We start from the raw sequence: 24,422 nt of genomic DNA, 5'->3' as shown, positions 1-24,422 counted from the left end.
TCCTCGTTCCGTTTCCTCTTCTATCGTTTCACGATGCTAGCATCAGAATCGCGTTCACCAACCCCCCTACCCCTTCGACAATTCGAATTCTTCTTTTTCTCCGAGCTGTTCTTGCTAGCACGGACATGCCGGGGAATACCAATCGGTAAAACTCGGAAGTCTGCGTCGTGCAAGGAATTCGAGTGACGCGCGACTAGAATTGCGTGGCTGTAACGCTTGGAGAAACGATGGCTGATGAGAATCGGAACGATGAAAGGGCTGCAGAAAGAATATACCCGGTGTTGCTACTTTTTATTTCTGACGAAACTACTTTAAATGAATAAATACATTTTTTTAGACACTATGGAAAAATCGTTGTAGATTCAAAGAAGGCTCGATACTGTTCAATCCATTGCCCGGTAACCATCCCCATCACCTAGGGGATCCCTCTTGAAGAATAATCTCTCTCCGATTTTCTCCATTTTGTGATATGTTACAGTATATTAAAAGACGCTAATTTGTTCGTTTAAGGGTTGAAAACCACCACAAATAGTTACCCCGAAGAACCGTTTTTTCTACATATCTCGAGAACGAATTGGAATTTTTTAATGAAGTTAACGATAAATTATTGATTAACGACTAAAAAAATTAATTCCTTTTTTTCCGGCTTATTTTTTCTTATAGAATCACTCCCTGCCCGGGTTGTACTACCCGATCTGAGACACCCTGTATATTTTTCAAACACTAATTTAAAAAATTACAAATGTTTTAAATTCCTGTGTCTATTAATTATCTTTTAAAAAATTCCCAAGAACCATCTAATCTTTCAACCATCCCATAAAATGACGAGCCCTTTAAAATTTCTCCGAAACGTCCGAAAGCATCATCAACTTTTCATGCCGCTATGCAACCTATCCGTAAAGAAAATTCGTCCTGGTCGAAATAGTAAAAGGTCTATTTCCCACTAGAGCGTTACGTCAAAGTGCACGAAAGCAAGCCCGTTGGACCCAGGGTTGCTTTCTATCAGTCGTTGACACGCGAACGCGTCCTAACGAAATTTTAATCACGTCCCTGGAAACTCACGGGATTGCCTGGTTTCCGTGCGCACACGTGACCGTGGTTCTAACAAAACAAAACAAACGGTGAATCTGCCTGGCCAGAGATCTTCTGTCCGGTACTGTTCGAGTCTGTCACAATCAGAGCGTTGGCGAGATCAAAGCAACCCTATGACCTGTCTGCTTCGTTTCGCGTTGTGGCTAACGTAATTAAGCCACGCGAGACACGGTAAAGTGGCTTTCGGATCCGCGTTAGAACTCGCGGATATACCGTTCTCGGCCAACGAATCCATGGGAAAACATTGAAACGGTGGCGGTGGTGTCACGCTCGAAACACCGGCTCGAAATCGGTCGTTCTTGCTGTTTGCTGAATAGCTGTAACCGTAGCCTCGGACGTGAAGCATTAATTATAATGCAGATGGAACGATTAAATCCGTCGGTTAACCCGGCAACGAGCAACGCTACGCTTATGCTTTTCCCTTATCGTTCGAAATGCGCTCGTTCTTTGGTAACGCGCCGCAATTTGCAGATAATGCCTGGGACATTTCTATTGCTCGTCGACCTCGTGAAACTGGAGCAGCGTGATTTTTCGGAAATTCCTCGGTTTATCGGAATATCCTCGTTACTAGACTATGGAAATCTATGCAAATGTATATTTCGATGGAAATAGATTAATAGAAATATGCGTTGTGATTAGAAGATCTTAAAAATATAAAGGGTTCGAATTGAAATAAAATGCAAAGTATTTAAAATTTGTATTGTTTCTTAATTTTGACACAAAATCTATGATATTAATTGTGAAAGACAATATCATTCAAGTGACCTCCTTGGCCTTTTCTCATTAGTCCAGTACGTTTGACCAAATTTAATGGTCGTGTAATTTCACGAGAAGACATTAATTGGCCACCAAAATCGTGTGATTTAACACCATTAGACTTTGTTCTATAGGAATTTTTGAAAAGTAAAATCTACGCGAATAATCCAGACTGTTGACGAGCTGAAAAACAATGTTATTTGAAAATGTAATGGAAAAATGGGTGAAACACATCGGGCTCGTGAAAAAAAGCAGAGGAGAACACTTGAATGATATTGTCTTTCATAATTAATGTCATAAAGTAGAGTTTGTATTAACACTAAAACTACCGTTCTTTTAAAAAAATGAATCATATCTAATATCTAAGCTCTTATCACAAATTAACAGAATTAGAGATATTTAATTTCATCCAAATTCAAATGGAGCAATAGAGATCGAGAATCTTTTTCACTCTTAAAAATTTATTTTTCTAATAGTTTACTATTCTATGTAACGTAGATTTTGGAATAATAATAACAACACCTATTCAATATAAACAATATGCTTTGAACTGGCGAGGAATAATGAAGACTTGGAGATGGGTAAACCCCATAGCAAAATGGTTTCGATAACAGGTACCTTCCAAATAATCGAGGGCATATTGTTGCCAACAACAAAAGCAACGCAGATCGTTAGCCACATGATATCAAGTTGCTTGTAACTTCGAATTAGTTTTCGCAACAGGACTTCTCTCGACTCGTATATTCAAGGAGAAACCGCACACGTCCACCGGCGTCTTCCACGCTGTCGTGGCTTCGTGAGTGCCATCGTGCCTTAAATCACCTCAAAGTGCTCTAAAGCGGGGGTTAATCGAATTTAGGTGCACATAAATCGATGTCCCTTCACGGTGGAAGGAACAATTTCATTTGGCCGCGGTAAGTTATATCTCACCGAATAGCAAATACCGAGGAAGACGTACCGCTGAAAAATATTAGGTTGTTGCATATGAAACGAAAGATCTCAAAGTATACCAGGTCTGACATGATTTCATAACGTAAAAATGAGGTGAAATAGGGGTGGCTATAGTAACATAGCCTGCTATATTAATTTAACGAAGATGAAAGAAGTTAAAATTAATTTTCCTCTTATATTCTGACGTTAGTTTCATTTAGAGAAAATATCAAACACGCTATATTGATTTGAAACTTAAAATTTAACCGACATGAGAAAAGGTTAAAACAAATTTTACTCCTATATTCTGACGTCAGTTTAAAAATATCAAGTGTTCCATGTTACACGTGGACCATGTATGATTTTTTTGTTTGACATATGTTAATTATTGTTTGCGTTCAATCAGCGAATATTTCATATTTGAGAAAATACAGTTCGGTTTATAATCACTATCCACCACTGAAATTGTAGCAGGACGTTATTATTCCAATGTTATTATTACATTATAACGCGATACCACTTTCAGAATAAATTGGTTTCCAGCTTGTTTAGCACTACTATTATCATAACGTTGTTATTATTAAATTAGAAGCGTATAAAATTAATGTTGGAAAACAACAATCTTGTACAAATTCCAGCAGATCCATAAATTGAATTATGAAAATTATGAAGAATCTCATTTTAAGAAAGATAATTAAGACGATCAAAAAGAAATTTAATTAACTGAATAAAGTAATCATTTTCTTATATCCTTCGATTAAATTTATGTTTACGTGTAACATGTAATCTAACACGGTTTGTATTTAAAATATTACTTTCATAAAATCAATAAACAGAAAGTTACTTTAAACTATGCATACCATAAACTCTAATTAGGAGGTTGGATGCAAGAACTAAATAGCTCTATTTTTTGTACAAATTGAGATTTTATTGTTTTTAAACAAGTTTTTTTTAATTCCTGTAAAATTAATAAAAATGGAGCTGCCTGATTCTTGCATCAAATCCTCCAATTCTCCTTCAAACTTCAATTAATACATAAATGACTTCCAAACACCCTGAATAGGCGACGATCCTCATAGGGTTCATAATGTTTAGAGTCCTCTTTAATAAAACGGTTAGAACCACCACGATGGGCCCTTTACTGATCTAATAAAGGGTGATCAATTTCGCTAGTTACGTCACTCAAGCATCAATACACAGATACTAGTGTAATATTCAACGCCGGGCTTAGCACATCGCAGACTATAGAATTTACAATGCGATTCGTGTTTATATCTCAACGTATAGGGTTCACGTAAAGGGATAATAATTGCACCATCATGCTTGAATAACGAGCTATCGATAGCACCGACCAACAAAGCGAACACATAACCGAGTAATTTTAGGGGCCTTTAAGTGTGATAACTACATACTGACCCAACCGTCTCATCGCCTTCCATTTCTAGCACCATAAAGGTTTATTGACCACGATCTATTCTGGAGCAATACAATCATACCAAATTTTCCAAACTTTTGTAAACTTTAGTTTTGAAATCTGAGAATTTTAAAACTTATTAAAAATAACATTTTGAGCTATAGAAATATCTATCATAATTTCATGACATAAAAATATTGCAAAATGGTACTTATGGCACATTAATTTAAAGCTTAAAATTTAATAAGAATTATTATATAAATACTGCATCGACATTCTTTATATTTAAAGAATTAATTCAATAAACAAGTCCATTGTAGGAAAATTTGAAACTTTCAAACAATCATCAAGCATTCTTTACTTTCAACAAATAACAAATTGTTTCTTTAAATGTCACAGCATCTCCAGCTTTGTGCGTACACTCGGCGATAGTACTTTCTTTCATTCTGTTTACATTCGCAGCTCTGTCTCAGGGAGTAACGATACTCTCCAGCAAGAAGTTGGACCGAAGAAAGACTATAAGCGTTTTAATCTCGCGAAATGAACTTTTGCTTTAGAAACAATGGACGGTATACTTACGCGAGGCTGTGTAGCATAATTTGTATGTGACGGTGCTAGGGAAACAGTGGCTGTGTTATATGTGATGAGGTTATTATCATAAATAATGCCGCCTCTGTCTTGGCAAACTTAGTTAAAATGATAACAGGTGGAAGTGTTCAGTTATTCCGTGTAAATATAATGAACGACGATGGCTACCATTAGTTTAAAAAGCCTGGCATATTTGATGGTTGTGTCAGCTTTAATAAATTAATCATTTCGTGGCTGCTTCGTACTTTACTTTCTTCGCGAAAGGTTCACGAAAATTTATGTAAAATGTAAGTGGATGAAAACGAGTTACCTTGAAAATCTACGCTACAATGAAACTTCAACTAGTTCAACAATAAAAATTCAACTAGTTGGTTGGTTCTCGATGTTCAAATTTTATTTTTCGACCGATGTCAACGAAGCTATTGTTGCTTCTGGCGCAGTTGTTATTCGCACAATCAACACCAGCAATAGAATTTTTTACCTCTCGTCTACCTTCTACACGAGAAATTAAAAAAAAAAAAAAAAGAGAACACTCGTATTGAAACCTGACCAGAGTGTAAATGCTAGGTTGTCGTACTCTATCGAGCACAGTAGGCTACCCTAAGGAAAATCGTATTACAAGGGAAACAGAAATTTTCAAAACGTTAATTGTGACTATATTAATAGTAAAATGATTTGAGAAAGAAATATAACATACTTTTTAGTTGTTAAATATTCTAAAATTTAAGCAGTCACGGAACTGCCGCCGAGAACAGAGGGGAGCCCAAGGAAAAAGAAGCCTACGGCAAAGGGGAAAAGTCCTGGAACCCGAGAAGCTTATGTGAGGGAGGGAATCTAGGACATCATCATCGTTTCGAAGGAAGCCTACTGTGCTCGGTACTGTACATCAAATAGTCAATTTTGGAACACAGAAAGTCTAACACAATTTGATGACATAAAAGCACCGCAAAATGCCACATATATCACATAAATTTAAAATTTAATTTTTCTTCAAATTCCAAAGTAAAATCATCATAAACAAGTATCTATCAATACAAACATAAAATGTTTTATTACAACTACCTTTACAACTGCTTTAGTACAACTTTCAAGCATGTTCCCAAATCCGTAATAAACCTTATGTAACTATCTTTCCTAAAAAGAAGAAGACATGGCCAGAGATTTATCCAATAAACTGTAACGTCTGGGAAATGTTGCGAGCCGCGTTTTGACGTATGACGGTCATCGGTCGACCCTAATTCGAGAGCATACAGAGAGAGGCGAATGCAGAAGCATGGAAAACGGAGGAAGTTTCGTCAGCAACCCCCGGAGAATGCAGCCTACAAAGCGGTAGGTAGCTGCAGAAAGAGAAGCAAGCGGAAGGGAGCTGCACCGGGAGGGCAGGAAATTACGTCTCCGGACGTCCGTTCGTTCGGCTTCAGAGCCCTCTGCAACACAGGACTTAAGAGAAGCTGCCAGCTCCTTCACAGACCAAGGAAAAGGGACGCAAAGAGGGTTCTAGCAAGCAGGAATATAGAGAAAGAGAATCGCATAGAAGAGACTTGGCTCTTCGTCCCTGACCGGGAACAAGAAGAGGGAGGGCTCCGAAGGAAGACGAATGCGAAGGCTACTGAGAATCCTGACCTGTCTACACTTGCAAAATCACTGAAATTCCATGGAATTCCCTTTTCCTCCGTGTCAACAGAAAAACAAACTGCGAATAATACTTTTAAGTAATTTAATAATCCTTTCATTAATTTACTACACAAACCCACCAATCTATCTGTAATCTACATCAACTTTAACTGAAACTATAATAATTTACAAGTAACAAAATTTCTATTAATAATGAAAAGTATTCAGATCAAAAGAATCAGAGTTGTCAATGTATTAGTTTCAAAGTAGAACCTACTTATACTGTAATTTAATTTATTTTAAATTGAATAATTGCAAGTGTCTCTAACTTCCGACAAAACAAAACTTACACGTTACTTTCGCCCCCATTTTTCTGATCTCCGCAATCGTAGAAACGAGCTGATCCCTAAACCAACATCGGACTTCCATTAAAGTCGCAGAATCGGCTAAAACGATAATCAGCCGGTAGCAGACGCGAACGTAATGTTTACCCGCTCCTCGATTCGCACAGCCATAGTCAAAGAAAACTTCATTAGCTTTGAGCACTTACTTACTCCCCCCCATACCAAGCTTTGAATCAGTCTCAAGACACACTCAATCCATTTAGCATATAACGCATCCTGTGCTCGAAGGTACCTTCATCGAAATCAGGATCGTTCGTCAGTTTGGATCAAATGAATTCATCGTATCTACTGGCGAGTATTATCATCATCTAGCAGCATATATCCTAAATCATCCTGAATCTAATTCCAGCCTCGTGACGCGTTTCTGCGTAATGTCGTGGCGGATTTTCACGCAGATATACCTGCTGCTGTCGAGAAGGAAAGAGGGTACGACAGAAAAGGAGGGTAATAGGTTCCTTTTGAAATACATCCTCCGGTCGGTGATGCGGCACATACATCTTCTCGCGGTAATCAGCACCCTTCGGTTTAAAAGCAACGAAGGTAGGTAATATCCGGGGGCCATACACACGGATGCGAAAACCTTCTCGCCGCACCCTCTCTCCTCCACGCTTTCCACGCTGAAAACCACCACCCTCGTACCAGACACCCCACCGATCCGATGGATTGGGTTCCACGGATGTGTGCTGGTTTCTTTCCAAAGTAGGCGTAAGTGATCGGTACGGTATGGCGAAGAAAAATTGATGCGATGTCTTGCGAGTGTTTTAGAATAATAAATAAAAATTCTCCGTTCTTTGAATGATGGTGAAAGATTTTGGTATTCGCGTTAGGAAAGTGGTTAACCCCCTAATAGTTTCTTTTTTTAATATCTTCAATAAACCAAAATTACTTTTCTAATCTTGAACACATAAATGAAAATAAATAATTGTTTGGAAAAAGATCTACTTTGTCGTTCTAGGATTAAATTTATTTACTTTTTAAAAAGCTTGGAATATTTTGAAAATTCTTTTTAAAATAACATACTTTTAATATTTTTTAATTTTAGGGTCAACCGCCCCTATATTTCATTTTTCTATAATTAATTCATTTACTTTTTAAATAACTTGGAATATTTTAATTCGATCTCGATGTTTTTCTATTATTCCATCCCGTTGTGAAAAACAATTTTTCAAAAAATTTGTAAGCATTGAAAAGGGAGTGAATAGAAACGATTATGACGTAAGGGACTAAATTGCATCGACATGACGCATTCAATTGGCGTAATACAGCAGAATTCACGAGCCGCTGCTCAGCCATGAAGCAACAAACTCCACCTGTCCACCCTTGTTCATCGTTTTCGCTTTTCACGAGCTGGCAGTCAAAATGAAAGAAAATACTGCTTCTCGTATATAACAGAGTTTACAGTGACGCAAGCTGTAAAAATTCTACCCCTGAATAAAATGCTTCGAAAAATGTCGGCTTTCAATAACACATGATACATTTATTTTATATTCATACATCTGTGGTGTCAATTTTTCTCGACATCTATGAATCAAACAACAGTTTATTTATCCTCCTTTTGTAAGAATAAAAAGAAAAATCAGAATTAAAAAGAGTTAATTTGAAAATTAATTTCTTTAAATCTTCAAACTTTAAAAGTTTAAATTTTTTTTAAATGATAAAGGTACCTATATTTCGTATAAATTTTAATATCACTTCAATGAACTAAATTTCAAAATGAAGTTAAAATTAATATCTCTTCGAGGTAAAAAGGATTTATCATTGATGAAATTTTTCAACGAAATTCTGGTTAATAATAAAATAGCTCGAGGGGTCGAATGAAACAAAATGTAAATTTGCGATACATGATAGTCGCTTCCTATCTCTTTCATAGACACCAGAATTTTCACGCCATTGAACCACCGCTTTTTCTATTCAACGACAGAAATTCGCCAGTTATTTCGACGAACTACATCGTAACACAGCGTGGTAAAGCGCGAATCGCTGACACCGAGAGGTCGAAAGTAGGTACCTCGTAATTGTGATTGCAGAACTACTATGTGCATCCGGTGCCTGCATTTTCCGGGCCCGGAAACGGGCGTGAAACGTGACGACAGAAGAGGATCATTCGTGGAACGAGCGAGAGAAAAAGTCTCGTTTTTACGCTCTTTAACAATGGGATGATCTGACCCCCAGTTTATTAAAGAAAAAAGAGGAGAGAAAAATGAATTGTAACAAATTTTAATTAATTGACAATAATTATGCTCAACCGTTTCAAGAAAAATGCTTCAATATAATGAAATATTTTCAGTGTTGAATAACAAAAAGTTCCTTTAATTTCTTTGCCAAAAGAAAAGGGAGTAAATTACTAAAAATTTTATAATTACAACAAATTACGTTCAAAGATAATTTAAAATTAAAAAAAATATCTGGTGTCTATGAAATTGAAAATAAACCTTGTTTTAGTTGCAATCCTATCCATCATTCTCACAACTTCATCCAGGTGTTGAAATAATAACAGCAAAATCCAGCAAATCTCGAAGATTCTCAAGATTGTAGGGAACGAAATTGAACAGAAGGGTGGATGGTGAGAATCGAGGTAAAATTAATTCAGTACCTTTCGAGAATGACCGACCCGATTAGACTTCGACGAAGGGACAAGTGCTATTAGAACACCTGTGATTCGACGTTCTTTCATGATTTGTTGAACAAGGGAACAAAACCATTGGTAGAAGCTTCGTGAACGATTGAATACGACGTCTTAATATTCTTTTTTGGACCTACTATACGAAGCTATAAAGTTAGCACTTCGAAGTGTCTGAAATAGTTTCAGAGTAAATACTATAATTTAAAGATGGATAAATCTATTACAAATTACGGAGTTCGAATTTACCATTTAAAAAAATTTTCTAACTCTGAAAGTTACTAACCGAACTGTAATTGATATACCATAGAACAGATAAAAATGAAATAAAAATATAAAAATTACTAAAATAGCTGACACTGATGGTCAACGTATTAACAAATAGACCTAGATAGGTGATCTATGTACTTAATCCTCGAACGGCGGACCATGGAGAGAACCACAATTTTAATCTAATTTTCTATTGCATATTATTTTCATTTTCTAAATTTTACATTATTCCTTTAAAAACTATCCTTCCAATCCGCTGATCAAGGGTTAAATTATAAATCCCTATCTAATTTAAAAATAAAAATAAAAGATATACGTGTCAACATAATGAACGGCCGAAATCAATCAACTCTAAAAGTGACAATTTATCTCCTTAATTGTCAGCTGGCTTAAGCTGAAATCCTTTATCCTTGTATTTCCAAGGAAACTAAAATCGTACGGTTAAATTCCTACCACCGACAGATGCATTCAGAACGATGCACGTTATCACGGACAAAAGCGTCACATCGAAAATACGGGCTCTACTACTCACCTTGGGTTTCCACGAAGAGCGGCATGGTGCAGAGCGTTGAATCCATTGTTGTTCGTGAGGGTGATGTCTGCGGCATGGTCCAACAACAGAGCCAACATGTCATCCCGTTTCTTAGAGATCGCATCGTGAAGAGGTGTGTCACCTTCCGAGTCCTGGAAACGAGGAAACAGGTTTTTCTTAGCGATGTGCCTCACCTTTACCTTTTCCATTAGAAACCGATTACCGCCAACAAAAGCTACACTTTTCTGTTTCACCGATTTCTTTGTAACAATAGCTACTTGAATTTTACAGAAGAACAGTACAGTCTGCGCTCGAAAGCTTCGTAAATTGGAAAGACTTTCTTTTTCTTTAAGCTACGTTCTTTCATTGAAAATCAAAATATATTTATTCAACAACAGGCAAATCCAAGATCGAAGTTATTGAAAGGAAATGAAAGCAATGGAATGGAAGTCTGCTTATTTTTATTACTTGATTATTAAAATTATTCTTTTTTAAATAAGTCGACCTGAAACGAGCAAACCATGAAATCGTATGAAAATTATTTCCTATAATAAGCGTTCCTTTCAACAATCTTCTATTCTCGAACAGCAATTAAATTTAAATCAGATTAAGTCTTATAATCTTCTAGGCTGCTATAGTTAAGCTCAATCTCTTCTTGCTACGTCAGAAAATTGAGAAGATAAATGAGAAAGAATATTGAAGTTTTTATAAGCACTCGAGCTTTAAATTTCAACGAATATGATAAGAGTCAATATAAAAAGATATTTCTTAACTCTAGTTTACGATATTATAAAAGAAAGAAAATTGAGAGCCTAAATTAACACCTCTACATCTGAAACTTGTGACATGTCTGACCATACATTGACCACTTTCACTGTGACGGTAAACATATTAAAGTAGAAAAGTAACGGTGAAGTTGTATGAAATAAACGGAGCACACAATTCACAGAAACGGGTCGTTGTAACCCGCTTTCGACTAGCACTATCTATGGACCCAAATTGCCGATAAAACGAACTGTAACAGTGGCTATCCATTAATAGCAAGCTGCGCCGTTCGTTAGCTACGAGCGACAGAACAAACGAATGCAGAAACAAAGAGTCCAGCCTCTGAAACGACGTGACATGCGACATTGCTTCCGAAATAGCGCACGCGAGCCCAAAAATAGACAAATAGTAGAGAATGTGGTAGATGAAACGACAGATTTACGGGTAACTGCATTTAACAGGACAACAGAGCGAGGATTACGCCAGATGAATAAAGAGACAATTCGTTTCACTGACTTTACAGAAAATTCTAAATAGGATTAATATTTTATCAATTTTGTAAAGTAATCAATGAAAGGCTAGAGAAATTAATAGGTTACCTAAAAAGTCTTGTGAATTTATTTTTTAACCCTTGAACAGCGGAGCCTCAAATTTACGAATAATATACAAGTATATTAACTAAAAAGAACAGTGTACAATTTAGAAAATGAAAATAATATGCCCTTTCCCTGGTCCGCCGTCGAGGATTAAGAAAATAATAGAAAATTTCTAATATTTTAGAAAATTCTGTCATATGGAAACACAAATAGATTCTCAAGGCATTGAAAGTTGTTAGTTAAAAATAAAAATATAAATTTCATAAGAGGTATTTCATTCACGAAACTTTCTAGACAACCTGATATCTATGATGACTATTATAATCCTAATCCAAGTAGATCAATCATTTTCCACTGTTTAAAGAAAGACACAGGCGTGCGGGTAAGAAAAATTCAGCCAAGGGGGTGGTCGGTGGCATCAGGCTCGGCTGCGTAAATAATAGGGCATCAGGCACAGATACTTTATGGGATCAGTTGGAAAAATCCTTTGTATAACTCCAATAACCGTGAAGGATAAATCTGCCGGCGCTGTCGAGAACCGGCGGCGCTATCTCGCGCTATAAATGCTGGCCATGTGTCACGCCACTAGGTTGAGGGTGAAAGACCAACAGAGAAACAGAGGAAGAAGATCAACGGAGAAAAAGAGAAGGTCTAAGAGAGCGAGGTTGAAAGCGCGCACGAAGAAGAACCGTGAAGAGGAAAAGAGGAAAAAGAGTTGGAGAAGGGTTGCGAAAGAGAAACGACCAGAGAAGATAATAAAAGAGGTGGGACAAGATGGTAAAGGTGAATGAGAATAGTGGAGGGCAAAGGTCGCACGACAGCCATGGGACCCTGTCTTATTTACCTGATCACACGAACCTCGCCATTATTCTCGCCGACCTTATCGAGCTCGAGAACCTGGTGCACCTTCGTTTCTGCTTCCATAAACTGCAATCAACGGATCGCCAACGGAATTAACGAGCGCAAAGGACAGGGTCCTCCGGAAACAATCGCGTACGCGAGTAAACCATGAATCTGGGTCCTTTGATGTTTTCTGGGTCAATGCTTTCTAAAGTGAGAATTTACTTCTCATTTCTGTCGGTTCTTCTAGGGGGAAGAATAGATTTATTTTATGGTTTAGAGATGGTAATTATTTTAAACAGAAAATTTTCATTTTAGAAAAGTGAATGTTGGTGCGAAAGAAATGGTAACACCTTCGCCTAAGGGTCGAGTCGGGGCGAATCGGATGCTTGGAACACTATTGCAATCTGCACCTGGTGCGGTTCCAGGCATTGATTATAAATTCAAGGTACTGGGTCATGTTAACCCCTTTTTGAGAAGGGGTTAATATAAAGCGGTAAAATACAAAGATCCCGGAGCCACCCCCAAATACCTGAGGGTGGCCGCCGTGGAGTTTCAATGACTAAGAACCTCACACTGTCCATCGCCTTTCCACTAGGGAGTAATGAGCGTCTATGAAAATTTCTACGCTTAAAAAAGAAGGGGAGGGGTCGATCGGGTCGGTATTGTTTGAGTCGAGTACCAGAAATTTTCAGATGCCTATACTAATTATCTTGATATGTATGTAACTCCTTTAGATATTTTTCCAATATATGACACCCTTCCCAGATCCTGACTCAACCCAATATTTTCGGGTTCTTGCACACCTCTATTAATATCCAAGGTTTGCTTTTTCTTCCCTTTTCCTAGCAATTCAATTACATCCATTTTAAGGCTCCGACCACCGCTGACATCACGTCAATCAATATATTAATAAAACGGCGATCTTCAAATCTCTAATACTTGAAGATCTTCCAATTTCGTCTAGAATCTTACATGCAAGAATTTCCTTACAGAAGGAAGACAAAGTTGCGCAAAAAATGAGGAAATCAGCAAAGCTCGACTACGCGTTTCAATTTTATGACAGCGCATTCCTCCAACCCCCCCGTTCTCGTTCCACGTCGTTTCTTTCACTAGAAGCAGAAGAGCGCAACCCTTACGTTATCACGATCCACCTTGCTCATCCCTTTCGTTCTAGTTTAACAAACGACCCCCAATTTCTATTCTATCCAACCTTCTATGCGAGCAACTTTCGAAAAAGCTTAATTCCAGTATTTTCTCCATCGATTTTTCCGTTCGTTCCGTTTCATTGACCATCATCCACGTGGCGAGATCGTCTTCGTTCTCTCCGAGCACACGAATCGTTCTTATCGACGACAAATGCTGCAAGATTTGTCAGCTATAAGAAGCACAAACGATTCAACCACCAGGTTTTATCGCAATTCTCTATCATTCTACCCGCTAAATAACAGATTTCGAAGGTTTACTCCGTTTCCTCGAAGAAGCTCGTTCTCCTCTTCGATCGGTTTAATAAGTTTGCTCGTAAGAACGGTGTGGTTATGACTACCATTATGGTAATTGGTACTGAAAAGTCGATAGAACCAGGAATTTCGTAGCATCGTTTAAAATGATCGTTAATAATGTTCAATGTAATTGCGAGGAAAGTTCTTGCAATTTTCAGTTCGAAAATTCAAAATTTAAGGCTGTAAATTGAAATGTATCTACATAGAAAATGATAAAGAATAATAACGTGAAAATTTTGCAAAATGAAACTACTCAATGGATTATACCAATTTTTATAGTAAATTATAATACTAACGATTTAAGAATTGAGATTCTTTCCTTCGCAACGACCACCCTAAAATTAATGTCAAATTTTTTTCTGGACCCTCTAATTTTGCTCTCGAGCGTAGTTATCACAGTAGAAATGGAAGACGAGGAGAATTGTATGAGAGTAATACCGTGTAAATATTTGGCACGAGCAACTTAGCCGTTTTAACGTGTTCAGCAGGAAACTGTCGTCGCGGAAATGTCTGATTGGACTGCGATCAAACGTTAAAACGGTCGCAGACCGGGAGGCGCCGTATCAAGGAAACGAGTGGATAAAATGAGAAAAGACAACAGCAACAACAACACGGCAATCTGGTCACGGAAGTGTGGATTACAATCAGTGGCAGTGTCGAGAAGTCAGCGAGAAGCGAAATAACGGGGACGACAAGTCGAAGCGGCTTGATTGCACCGCAAATATTGACGCGGCTAATTCTACCTTAACCCGTTTACCTATCGAAAGTGACAGGCTACACTAATGAGAGCTTTAAGATGTCGCCAAGATGGTAAGGAAATTCTAATTCCTTCAGTCTTGTCCGTTGAGAATTAAGACGTTGGAAGAATTCGAAGATTTTAATCAAATTAGTCGCAAAAATAAAATCGATAAAAATCAGTAAATTTCATATAAATATGAAATTATTATATTTCCATTTTAGGTCAAATTAATCCAAATGATGCACAAGGGTTAAAAGTAGCAGTGGCCCTTATAATTTTACATAACAACGTTTGCCTTACATGAAAAAATAAATAATGAAAAATGAAAATTTAACTTCAGTACGTAAATCACCTAACATAAAAAATCCTGCAAATCGAAAAAACAACCAGATACGCGATTTACAATCGCCGTCTGGGGAAGATGAAAGAGGTATGCGCACATAATTAACATAATTATCGTTAGTGCAATCAAAAGAAATCCCCTTAAGCCGGAAGCACCGGTCCAATTCCCGGCCGTCCAAACAGCCATCGCTAACGGTAAGCCAAGAGGATACTTATCCCGCCGGTTCAAACTTAAAACCTCTTTTCTCCCATGATTCTTATCAATCCTAACGCCACACACACTCGCAGACGGAAATCCGGGAATAATCCGACGCCGTACATCGGTTAAGCTCAACCGCTATTTTACAGGGGCGATCAATAGCGATTTCGACGAAGATACAGGGCCACACTGAAAGGACGGATGAAGGTGGAATGAAGTAAAGCGAACGTTAGAGGAACAGGGCCGGTAGGTTGTGCGAGAAGGTTGGAAAGAAGGAAGGAAAGAACGGGGACGGGCCTTCCGCCTCCTTCGTTACCTCGTCTGCTCGTTTCAACAGACAGAGAAGAGTTCGAGAGGCAACACAGAGCTCTGAGAAGATAATGCGGACCGTGAGAAAACGGAGCATCCCCAAAGTCCGTGTCCGCGCTTGATTGCAACCGGCAACCCTTCCGCCCGTTTCCAGTTCCTACTTTTCGAGCAGACCGACTCGGGGTTCCCTTTGGACCGATGCACCAAACTAGAACGGGATGAACCCCGGTATAGGTGGTTCACAAAGACGGTATGCGGGTCGTGTAGCCAGGCCGACGCCTACGGTGAAGAGGTTGGCCCAGGCCGAGTTCCGCACAAGTGCAAGGGGTGCAATATCCACCCCCCGCAGACGAGATGCAATGCGATACGATGCGTCACCACCGAGCGCTAAGAACAAGAGTTGCCTAACTCGTTAGAAAGCTCGTGCCCGGACTGGTTATTCGATTCCACGATCGTCGCCGAGCTGTGAATTTATGATACTTTTCAGCCGATAAACTCTCCGAGTCGCTACTGGCTTTCGCGATGAACTTTATCGAGATACGAATTATGCTAAATGGTAGAGATGCGCGAGAGTCTGAAAATTTCGAGCTGCATCGGTTATGAATCGTCCGGGTCGGTTGGGGTAGGAATTGTCCGGATTTGGTCGAGTCGAATCGGGCAGAAACCGAAAATTAGCGGTAGCCGATACTCGGGTCGGAAGTAAATTAGAAATATTCACAAAAAACTAAGTCTAATTCATTGTGAATCGACCGAAATAATTCTGGACCTGATCCGAGTATCGGGTACTCGAAATTTTCCACGAAATTTTGAGCCTGCCTTAGAAATTATTAAATGTTGCCGAGAAAGTGGACGAGTAATTAGAGCCACATAATCGCATGGTAGTCGTGTCGTCAGCTTGTAATCACGACAGGCAAGCGTCGCGTTGATTTCACGCCCGGAACGTATGTAACCAGCCAGCAGGAATGGCGTTATGTATGACCTGTTCGTGTGTATCAAGCAGCCCCGAAATTCAGAGAGTCTACCTGGCGAACACTGGACCAGTCCAGTTCGAACGACACTCGTGCACAGTCGCTCGGTTGCATAATGTTACGTTTATACCTGACATTCATCATTAGCCCCGGTAATTTATGTTGAACACGAACGGTTCGGTCGAACGGGCTAATTAATATAAATTGCCACCACGAGGATTACAGGGCCGCAGCCGTGACGCGATTCATTGTGTACTTTACGAATCGGCCGAAAAGCCGATTAAGCCTGCCAACTTGCCACTGACGGACGTGCAAATATTGTGGCCTTTTACCGATCAACCTGACCGACGCTCGGCTTCGACAAAAGCTCGCGAAACTCTGACCAAAATAATTAATTTTAATTAATCACGCGCCCATGGAAGAAAATATTTTAACACGATATACAAGGATATTTCTGATCAACCGGCAAGCGTTATCATTGATAAATTACATTTCAAATTATTTTCTACATCTGCAAAGAATATACTAACAGAATAAAAAAAGAGGAAAAGAATTTTTCACTTATTTACCTCGCAGGATCTTCCTTCGTCGGTTAATAACGAGCGAGTTACCGTCTGACCTGGTAGCTTTTTTATACCAACTTTCATCGTCAGCGTTCTCTCATTAATTCAGCAACATAAATTTTTATGGTGCAATCCATGTAACGGTCCGGTAGCCTATATACCGGCGGGCAGTAGCGGTAGAAAAACCAATCAGCCGGCGAAAGAGGAACAGAAAGAAAAAGGAAGAGAAGGGATGCAAAAGGGAGTTGGGATGGGCCGGGAAACTGACCACGTGCGCCAGTTTAAAATTACGGCGGGAATCGATAACCCAGTTCTTTCGAGGATGGCCGACGACGACGACGACGCTTCAACCCCGACGCGACGCGGGTACGCGCCGAGGAAAATGCAATTCGCTGAATCGAAACATCGCGATGAGATCGTTTTTTCACGGCACGTCGTATCAAAGTCCAGGTCTGCACTTTATGACAGCTCCCCTTCAAATACGATGCACTGGAGGTTGTGTAAAAAGAAAAAAAAGAAGGAACAGGAGGAGGGAAAAAATAGGAGCAAGGAAAATTGGACTCAAGAGAATCCAATATAGCGGACTGTTAAACCGCGCTCGAGTAAAATGAAAGAAGTGCGAGAGAATAAAGCGAAATGAAGAAACGCTTTCAACGAAAAAACGTCTTTTCGAACGCCAGCCTTTCTAACAAACTTCTCGTCGTTTCGTGAAGGTAATTTCATTTCTACAATATAAGCTTTTTTGTAAATAATATTACAGTATATCAGTATATTAGGATACTTGGAACTTTTGTTGATCATTTAATAATTTGTCTGAGTTTATGAATTTTTATATTCCTGTCATTTTATAATGGGCTTCAGCTCTAATAATTTATTAACCAATTTTGAAAAGTACCCTATTAAAGACTGTGAAATCCTTTATTTTATTTTTTATTTTAAATTTATCTAATATAGAAACCTTTTGAGAAATTCTTCAATTTTAATGATAATACTCTGAAGAAATTTTCTGCTAATCCACAGAAATGTAATTTACATATTTCATGAAAGAGGATCCCAAAAATATTGCAAGCTTATCAGGAAATCAAGTAAAAATTCCCGAAATATTTCAATCTAGCTACACATTTTCACGATACGTGACGATACTGTCAACTCTGATAAGAAACTGAACCATTTTCTTTCTTCCCTCGAGAAACACAGTATATACCTACAATGGAGGCGAGAAAAGCGTTTTTGCATAATTCTCTGGAAACGAAACGAAAGACTCGAAGCTGCTTCTGCGGACATTCCGCGCGTAAGACAAAATTTAATTTAGCAAGGCGAGTCAAAAGAGGGTAGGCGACGGGTACAGCACACAATAGTCGTGGTCACAACAATAACTTCGAAAGACCCTACCCTCGCTTCTTCCAACCGCAACCACTCGTTGCTTATTGCTTTTAGTATTAACTCACCCCTCGCGATATACTACCCTCCACCCCTTGGATCGGTCTACGCCGCAACAGAAAGGCACGACTTTATTTAAGTCTGTGATAAGCGGCTCTCTAACCTGTTTCTCCTCTTTTCCGTGATATTCGCTCATTCTTTTACTTAGCGTGCTTGTAATTCGGCTTTACCAGCGTATTGCGAGCAACCCTTATGAGCTAAGTATTCTTGATACTGGGGATCCTAGAATTTTTCAATTTTAGGATCTTCAAACTTTAGATTCTTGGAATATTCGAATCTTAATTAAGGAATTTAGGAATTTTGGACTTTGGGAATTTAAAACTTTGAAAATTTGGGAATTTGAGAATTTAGGAATTTAGGAATTTGAGAATTTGGAAACTTGAAGAATTTGGAACTCTGAACTTTTGGAATTCTGATACTTTAGAACCTTAGAAACTTAGAATCTGAAAACGATAAGGGGCTAATCCCCTTTTGAAGGGAGCCAGTCCCACCGTCCCTTCCATCTAGTTACGTCACTGACAATAACGTGGACTATTTAATACGAAGAAATTAAATTACAACATCTGGGTAAATTAAAACGCAACACGGTCGAAGAAGAGGAAAATCAGTTTCGCGATTCCCTGGGGTCTCTGGGTTGCATCTTCTTCCAAGTGTTTTCACTGCCAGCAGTGAACAACGGTATCATCCATCAAAGTAGTGGTTTAACATGCTCGTGTCAGTCCTTTCTGTATCACAGAGCTACCCGTTCGCTCGCAAACGGCAGGCAAACTCGTCATCGTGTCAACGTCGATCAAACCATCAAAATATCATCGAGTAGCAGCGAAACGCCCAAAGCAACAAGCACTATCATCCATCAAAGAAACTTTGTCACATGTAAACGCCATTTCTCTTCGGTCTTCGTGTGATGCAACAACGATCGATAGGAACGACTTGCCGTTCTATTCAACTGCATATGTCGCCAAACATGTCCGCTAATTCCAGGCATTAATCATACATTGCTTATGGATACGGTTTAAGGAAGGCAAGCTTCGATTGTAAATATGTTCGTACCAGGTACGGGAATAGACCCTGACCACCAATGCTTCATTAAATTTACAATATTGATCGATTGATTGATGGAAGTTCAATCCATGACTTTGGAATACAGGAATATTTTATAAATCAATTTTAGCTAATAGATAATAATAGTATTAGTAATGAAATGCAAAGAATTTTGCCCCATAAAAATTTGAATTGATCCTTTCCTAAAAATGTGGGCTTTCGCCATTTAAAAATTGTAAGACTGCAAAATTTCAGAATTTTGAAATTTTAGAATTACAAAAAGTCAAAGTATCAGATTTCCTACATTTCAGAATTCTAAAATTACAACAGCCTGAAATTCAAAAATTCAAAAATTTCAAAAATTTCAAAACATCAGAATTCTAAAATTCCCAAGTTTCAGATCATAAAAATTCTAAAATTTCAAAATTTCTAATGGACCCAGCTCACCCCAGAAGAAAATCCAAGTGACATCAATGATTTGCTCTTTTGAAATTTTAAATTATAGACACTTGTAACATCGAGAAGCTCTACAGAGAAATTCTGGAAAGTTTTCTATAGAGCAAGATGCAGCTTTACACACTGCTATACTAGATTCTTTCGAAACAATGGAACACCATAAATCGAGCAGGCAGAGTGAAAAGTAATGCGATTGTTTGGAACGGATCTGTAAGCCATTCCGGGTGGCACCATGTGAAATATAAGTCAGAAACCGATCGAAAACCATTTCGTTCGAGTACCGAGTGGGTGGACCTTTTTACAAACGGCGAAAACTGGCGCCGTCGAAAATACCGAACGAAACTGTCGTATATACCATTGAAACTCTTCCATTACTACACTTACAGAAACTATCATTAATAAAAACTTCTATTTTAAAGAACATTGAAATTTCGCAATTGTTTTCCCAAATTTAAAAATATCCAAAATATTTTTCTCTAAGAAAAAAAAAGAATTCCAAAACTGATTATTCTAATCTTATAATCAGATCACCCCATAAATTAAAAAAATTTCATCCAAATCAAATAACATCTTCCTTCGTCAATTTTTAATTCAAAGCTATCGTCTTCATAATTCAAAAAAAGGTTTAAGAAAAAACATTTTAGATCTCCCTCCAAATAAACAATTCAAAGAAAAAGTTGCTAAAAAGAAGCAGAAAGAGAGAGGAGACACTCGAGTCCAAACAAGAAGGAAGCAGCAAGTCAAAAAGGAAGGAAGAGGAAAGGAGGTGAGGGTAGGTGGAGGGCAACCGGAAGTCTGCCGAAGATTCTTGCAAAGGATTCCGTGGACGTCACCGACAGTCGAGCCCCGGTTGATTCGCGGCGTTGCTGCCGGCAGTTTACGGGTTCCTGGACCGACCATAACTTCAAGCCAGACAATTCATAAAGCGGTCGCGCCGCGACGAGAGGAAGAAAGTGGAAAAGCGAGTGGAAAGATATCTTCGGCCGGTGTTACTCGCCGGATAGGTGGTTTAGATGGGTGGATAGTTCTCGTTGGGTGGAGTTGCGCGACCAAAGTGCGCTCTAAATTATTCTCTCGAGCATCACGAGTGGAGGGGTCTTGGAAAATGGAGCTAGACTCGGGGGCCAGCGGCCGATTCGCGGCTGCACGGAAAAGGAAAAGAAGAATGAACGTCGGATACAGGAGCTTCATTGCTTCCGGTTGTTTACTGGTATCGCGGTAACACCGATTCTTATTTTTTTAGAATTATCTAAAATTCTTATCGAAGCACAAATTCCCAGGCATAATTGACGAGCGTTTAGCGTGTCGGTCAGTGGTTCTGATTCAGCATCGATTCGCGAGAAAATGTAAATAAATTATCGCGAATTCCTGCGAACCACCGATGCACGCGATATATGGAAAATATCTGAAGCGGCGCATGCGAGGCCTCGATGCACACGCGAAAGGATTTTCGCTTCTGGTTGCTCCGCCATTCCCAGATTAGTTAGGAAACGAACCAAGCTTACCAGCTTACTTCTATCGAGCCTGAAACGCCATAGCGAAAGGGCAGAGCATTCTTACCTCTTGGCGAAGGCAAAAGCGAGAAACGAAAGTGGTCTCGAGCGAGCGAGCCAAGCAGTAGAATGAAAACGAGATTAAAGTATTTGCAACTGCAAGGACGACAAGACGAGACTGTTAACTAGCGAACACGTTCCGCGACATCCTCGCGAATTTCTTCCTAGTAATGCTAAAAATACCTGTTCCAAGAAGCTGTAACTAAGAAAATGCTAACAAATACCTACGTTTCTCTTTTTAGAAATCAAAAAAAAGTACTCGAGTTTATTATAATTCAACTATATTTTTCAATTGATGTAACTTTTTCACTCGACGCTTTATTAAAATTAGAGTTATTGATTTTGCCTATTTTTTATTACGTTTGTCAGAAAGAAATTAATGACCTATTAAGTTAATGCAACCTTAAGAGTTAATTATAAAAATATTTTAAATAAATTACGAAACTTCTGGCACCAAAATTTTAACGTTATTTGTAAAATACTATTATAGCATTTATTTAAAGAACAAGATAAAATTTATTGACAAATCCGAGAAGAATTTATTGCTGACTCAACTAACAATAAGTAAATCATATTTACAATTCCATTAGAAAGAAAAACGACATGTAAGTGTCAAAGTAAACAACAGCTGTGCCCTGTAGTCTTAACTAAAATCCAATAATTCTGTGAAATTGAAGAGATCGTTATAGGAGATAAAAAAGAAAGAGCAAACAAATACCCTTCATCCCCTTTTCGATTGTAGAGTTTGCACAACGCAGCGAAACTCGCGATTCTCTCGCCCACCCCTACGATACACGTTAATCCCTTTACTTCCGTAGTCTTAGCTTCGTAATCCCCGAGTCAAGATTTATGCAGCAGATATCCGAGAGATAACTCGAAAGCATCGTGGGTCACATACTCTCAAGACGGTCTCGAGAAAAGCTTCGTAGCATAGGAAACTCCGTCGACGAAACGTTCCTAATATATTCGGAACAAAGTACATATGTGTACATGTACAGTACCGAGCATAGTAGATTTTCTCAGGACATATGGCAATGCCCCCCTCCCCAAAAAGCCACCCTTCCCTGGGCTCCCGCTTTACTCCATAGGTGGCCCTAGGGAGATTTACAATGCAGGGGAGAAGGTCCCATATATATACATATATACGTCTGTGACCCCCCACCACTTGCATATGAACTTACATTAATAAAAATTACATTATATTATTTCTAAATTGTTTTTAATATTAATATCGTAAAAATTAAGATTCTGGGAATTTCCTATATGACCATTTTCCCTAAGGAAACCTACTTTGCTCGATACAGTACACATCGTGCCTACGAAGCTATAACAATGTTTTACAATAAAAGGAATTAACGAATTCCTACTGTATTTGACTCATGTAATTCGTATATCATAATCTCGACTTACAGCTGTTCTACAAAAACTTTCCTAAGTACAGTTACGTGACCAATTAAAGATAATGAAAGTTCCTTTCTTTTATTCGAACTTCGTGCAACTAAAGTATTGTTACATTCCTAGGTTACTTCAACTTCATTCGAAACTATTACACGAATTTTTCAAAGAAATAATTACAATTACTATACTACTCTCTGTGGAACGTGTAGGATCCTTTATAAGTAATTGGCAATGATACGATGAAACAGCTTTTGACATGTTTGAAACGAGCCTTTTCAGAAATTCTCACTGTTTGAAGGTAATTAATTAGGCAGTAACAAAAAGCTCAATGGGCAATGAAGAGTCGTATAGACGAAATAAAAGCGATAAAGGAAATAGCCAATTATGTTGGCACGCAGCTGCGAAACAGCTAATTATTCGCATTGAAACCGCGTCAAATCGCTCGTAAATGGGCCAAATATAGCTCTGTTTCAATCCCGATCAACTGACACTGTTCTTCGTTAATCATGATTAATGAAGGTTTTAATTTCCTGCCGATAACGGTTCATAAACTTTCAAAAGATATCCTACTATTGTGTTTTAATCGTTTGTAGGTCGTACAAAACGAAGCACGTTTGGTTTTAATTGTAGGTACCATAATTAAACGCAAATTATTAATTAAATCTATGATATTTGTGTTGATGAATATATTAAACTTGTAAAAATGTTTAAACGCAGATTAATTAAATATTGTTTAATTCAATTTATTTTGACAAAGAGTGTTCGATTATTAAATCAGTTAATTAGAATCAACAAAAAATCATCCCAATAAATTGCGAAACGAAAATTAATATAGTCGATTGATAAATGATAAATTATAGGATGAAACGATAGAAAATCGATGAAGCAATCAGGCTCCATTTCCATGGATATGCAAACGCTGAGCAGATAATAAAATAATATATGTTCACACACTTAACTCGCAAAAGGTGTACACGAATATTTCACATCGGTTAATTCCTGGACCATTATAATCGCCGCAGGATGCAGATTCACATCGGCTCGTATCTCAAAAGTAATCTGCTATATCCGTGCAAACAAAGAACGATGGCACAAATTAACGAAGCTAATATCTTGTGATATAATTGCCGTTCGATATGGCGCGCGATAAAATATTCGTTCAAAAATATGCAAAACAGCCGATACACTAGCCTGAATACAGATTATTTTCATTTCATTTAGAAACTGTGTCTATAATTTATTTAATGAAACAGTCATGTGCGGCGTATAATGCAATTTCATTGAAAAACCAGAGATTTTACCATTGTGTTGCAATTATTATTTTCAAATTTAATTACTGTGACATTGTGAAAACTTATTATACAATTTTCTGTATTTCAATAAGAAGAATAATTGATATTTGTAAAGAGTACACGTCATAGAAAAAGCAATGATAGCTGTCACTATCACTTTGGCAAATTAAAATTAAAATAATAATAAATATTTGAAGAG

At 38.1% G+C, this 24,422-nt stretch overlaps 1 protein-coding gene across 3 annotated transcripts in view; it reads right to left on the bottom strand.

The window, feature by feature from the left end:
- mib1 (E3 ubiquitin-protein ligase mind bomb 1) overlaps positions 1-24,422 on the bottom strand; it is a 506,141-nt gene that overhangs the window by 436,362 nt on the left and 45,357 nt on the right. For all 3 annotated transcript variants that reach the window (XM_034327116.2, XM_034327117.2, XM_034327118.2), the window contains one exon: positions 10,221-10,372. In XM_034327116.2, the coding sequence (XP_034183007.1) occupies positions 10,221-10,372 (152 nt within the window). The remainder of the gene's footprint in view (positions 1-10,220; positions 10,373-24,422) is intronic.

The sequence above is a fragment of the Osmia lignaria genome, chromosome 14 (assembly GCF_051020975.1).
Source record: "Osmia lignaria lignaria isolate PbOS001 chromosome 14, iyOsmLign1, whole genome shotgun sequence".
NCBI lineage: Eukaryota > Metazoa > Arthropoda > Insecta > Hymenoptera > Megachilidae > Osmia > Osmia lignaria.
This window is presented reverse-complemented; position numbering and strand designations above follow the sequence as displayed.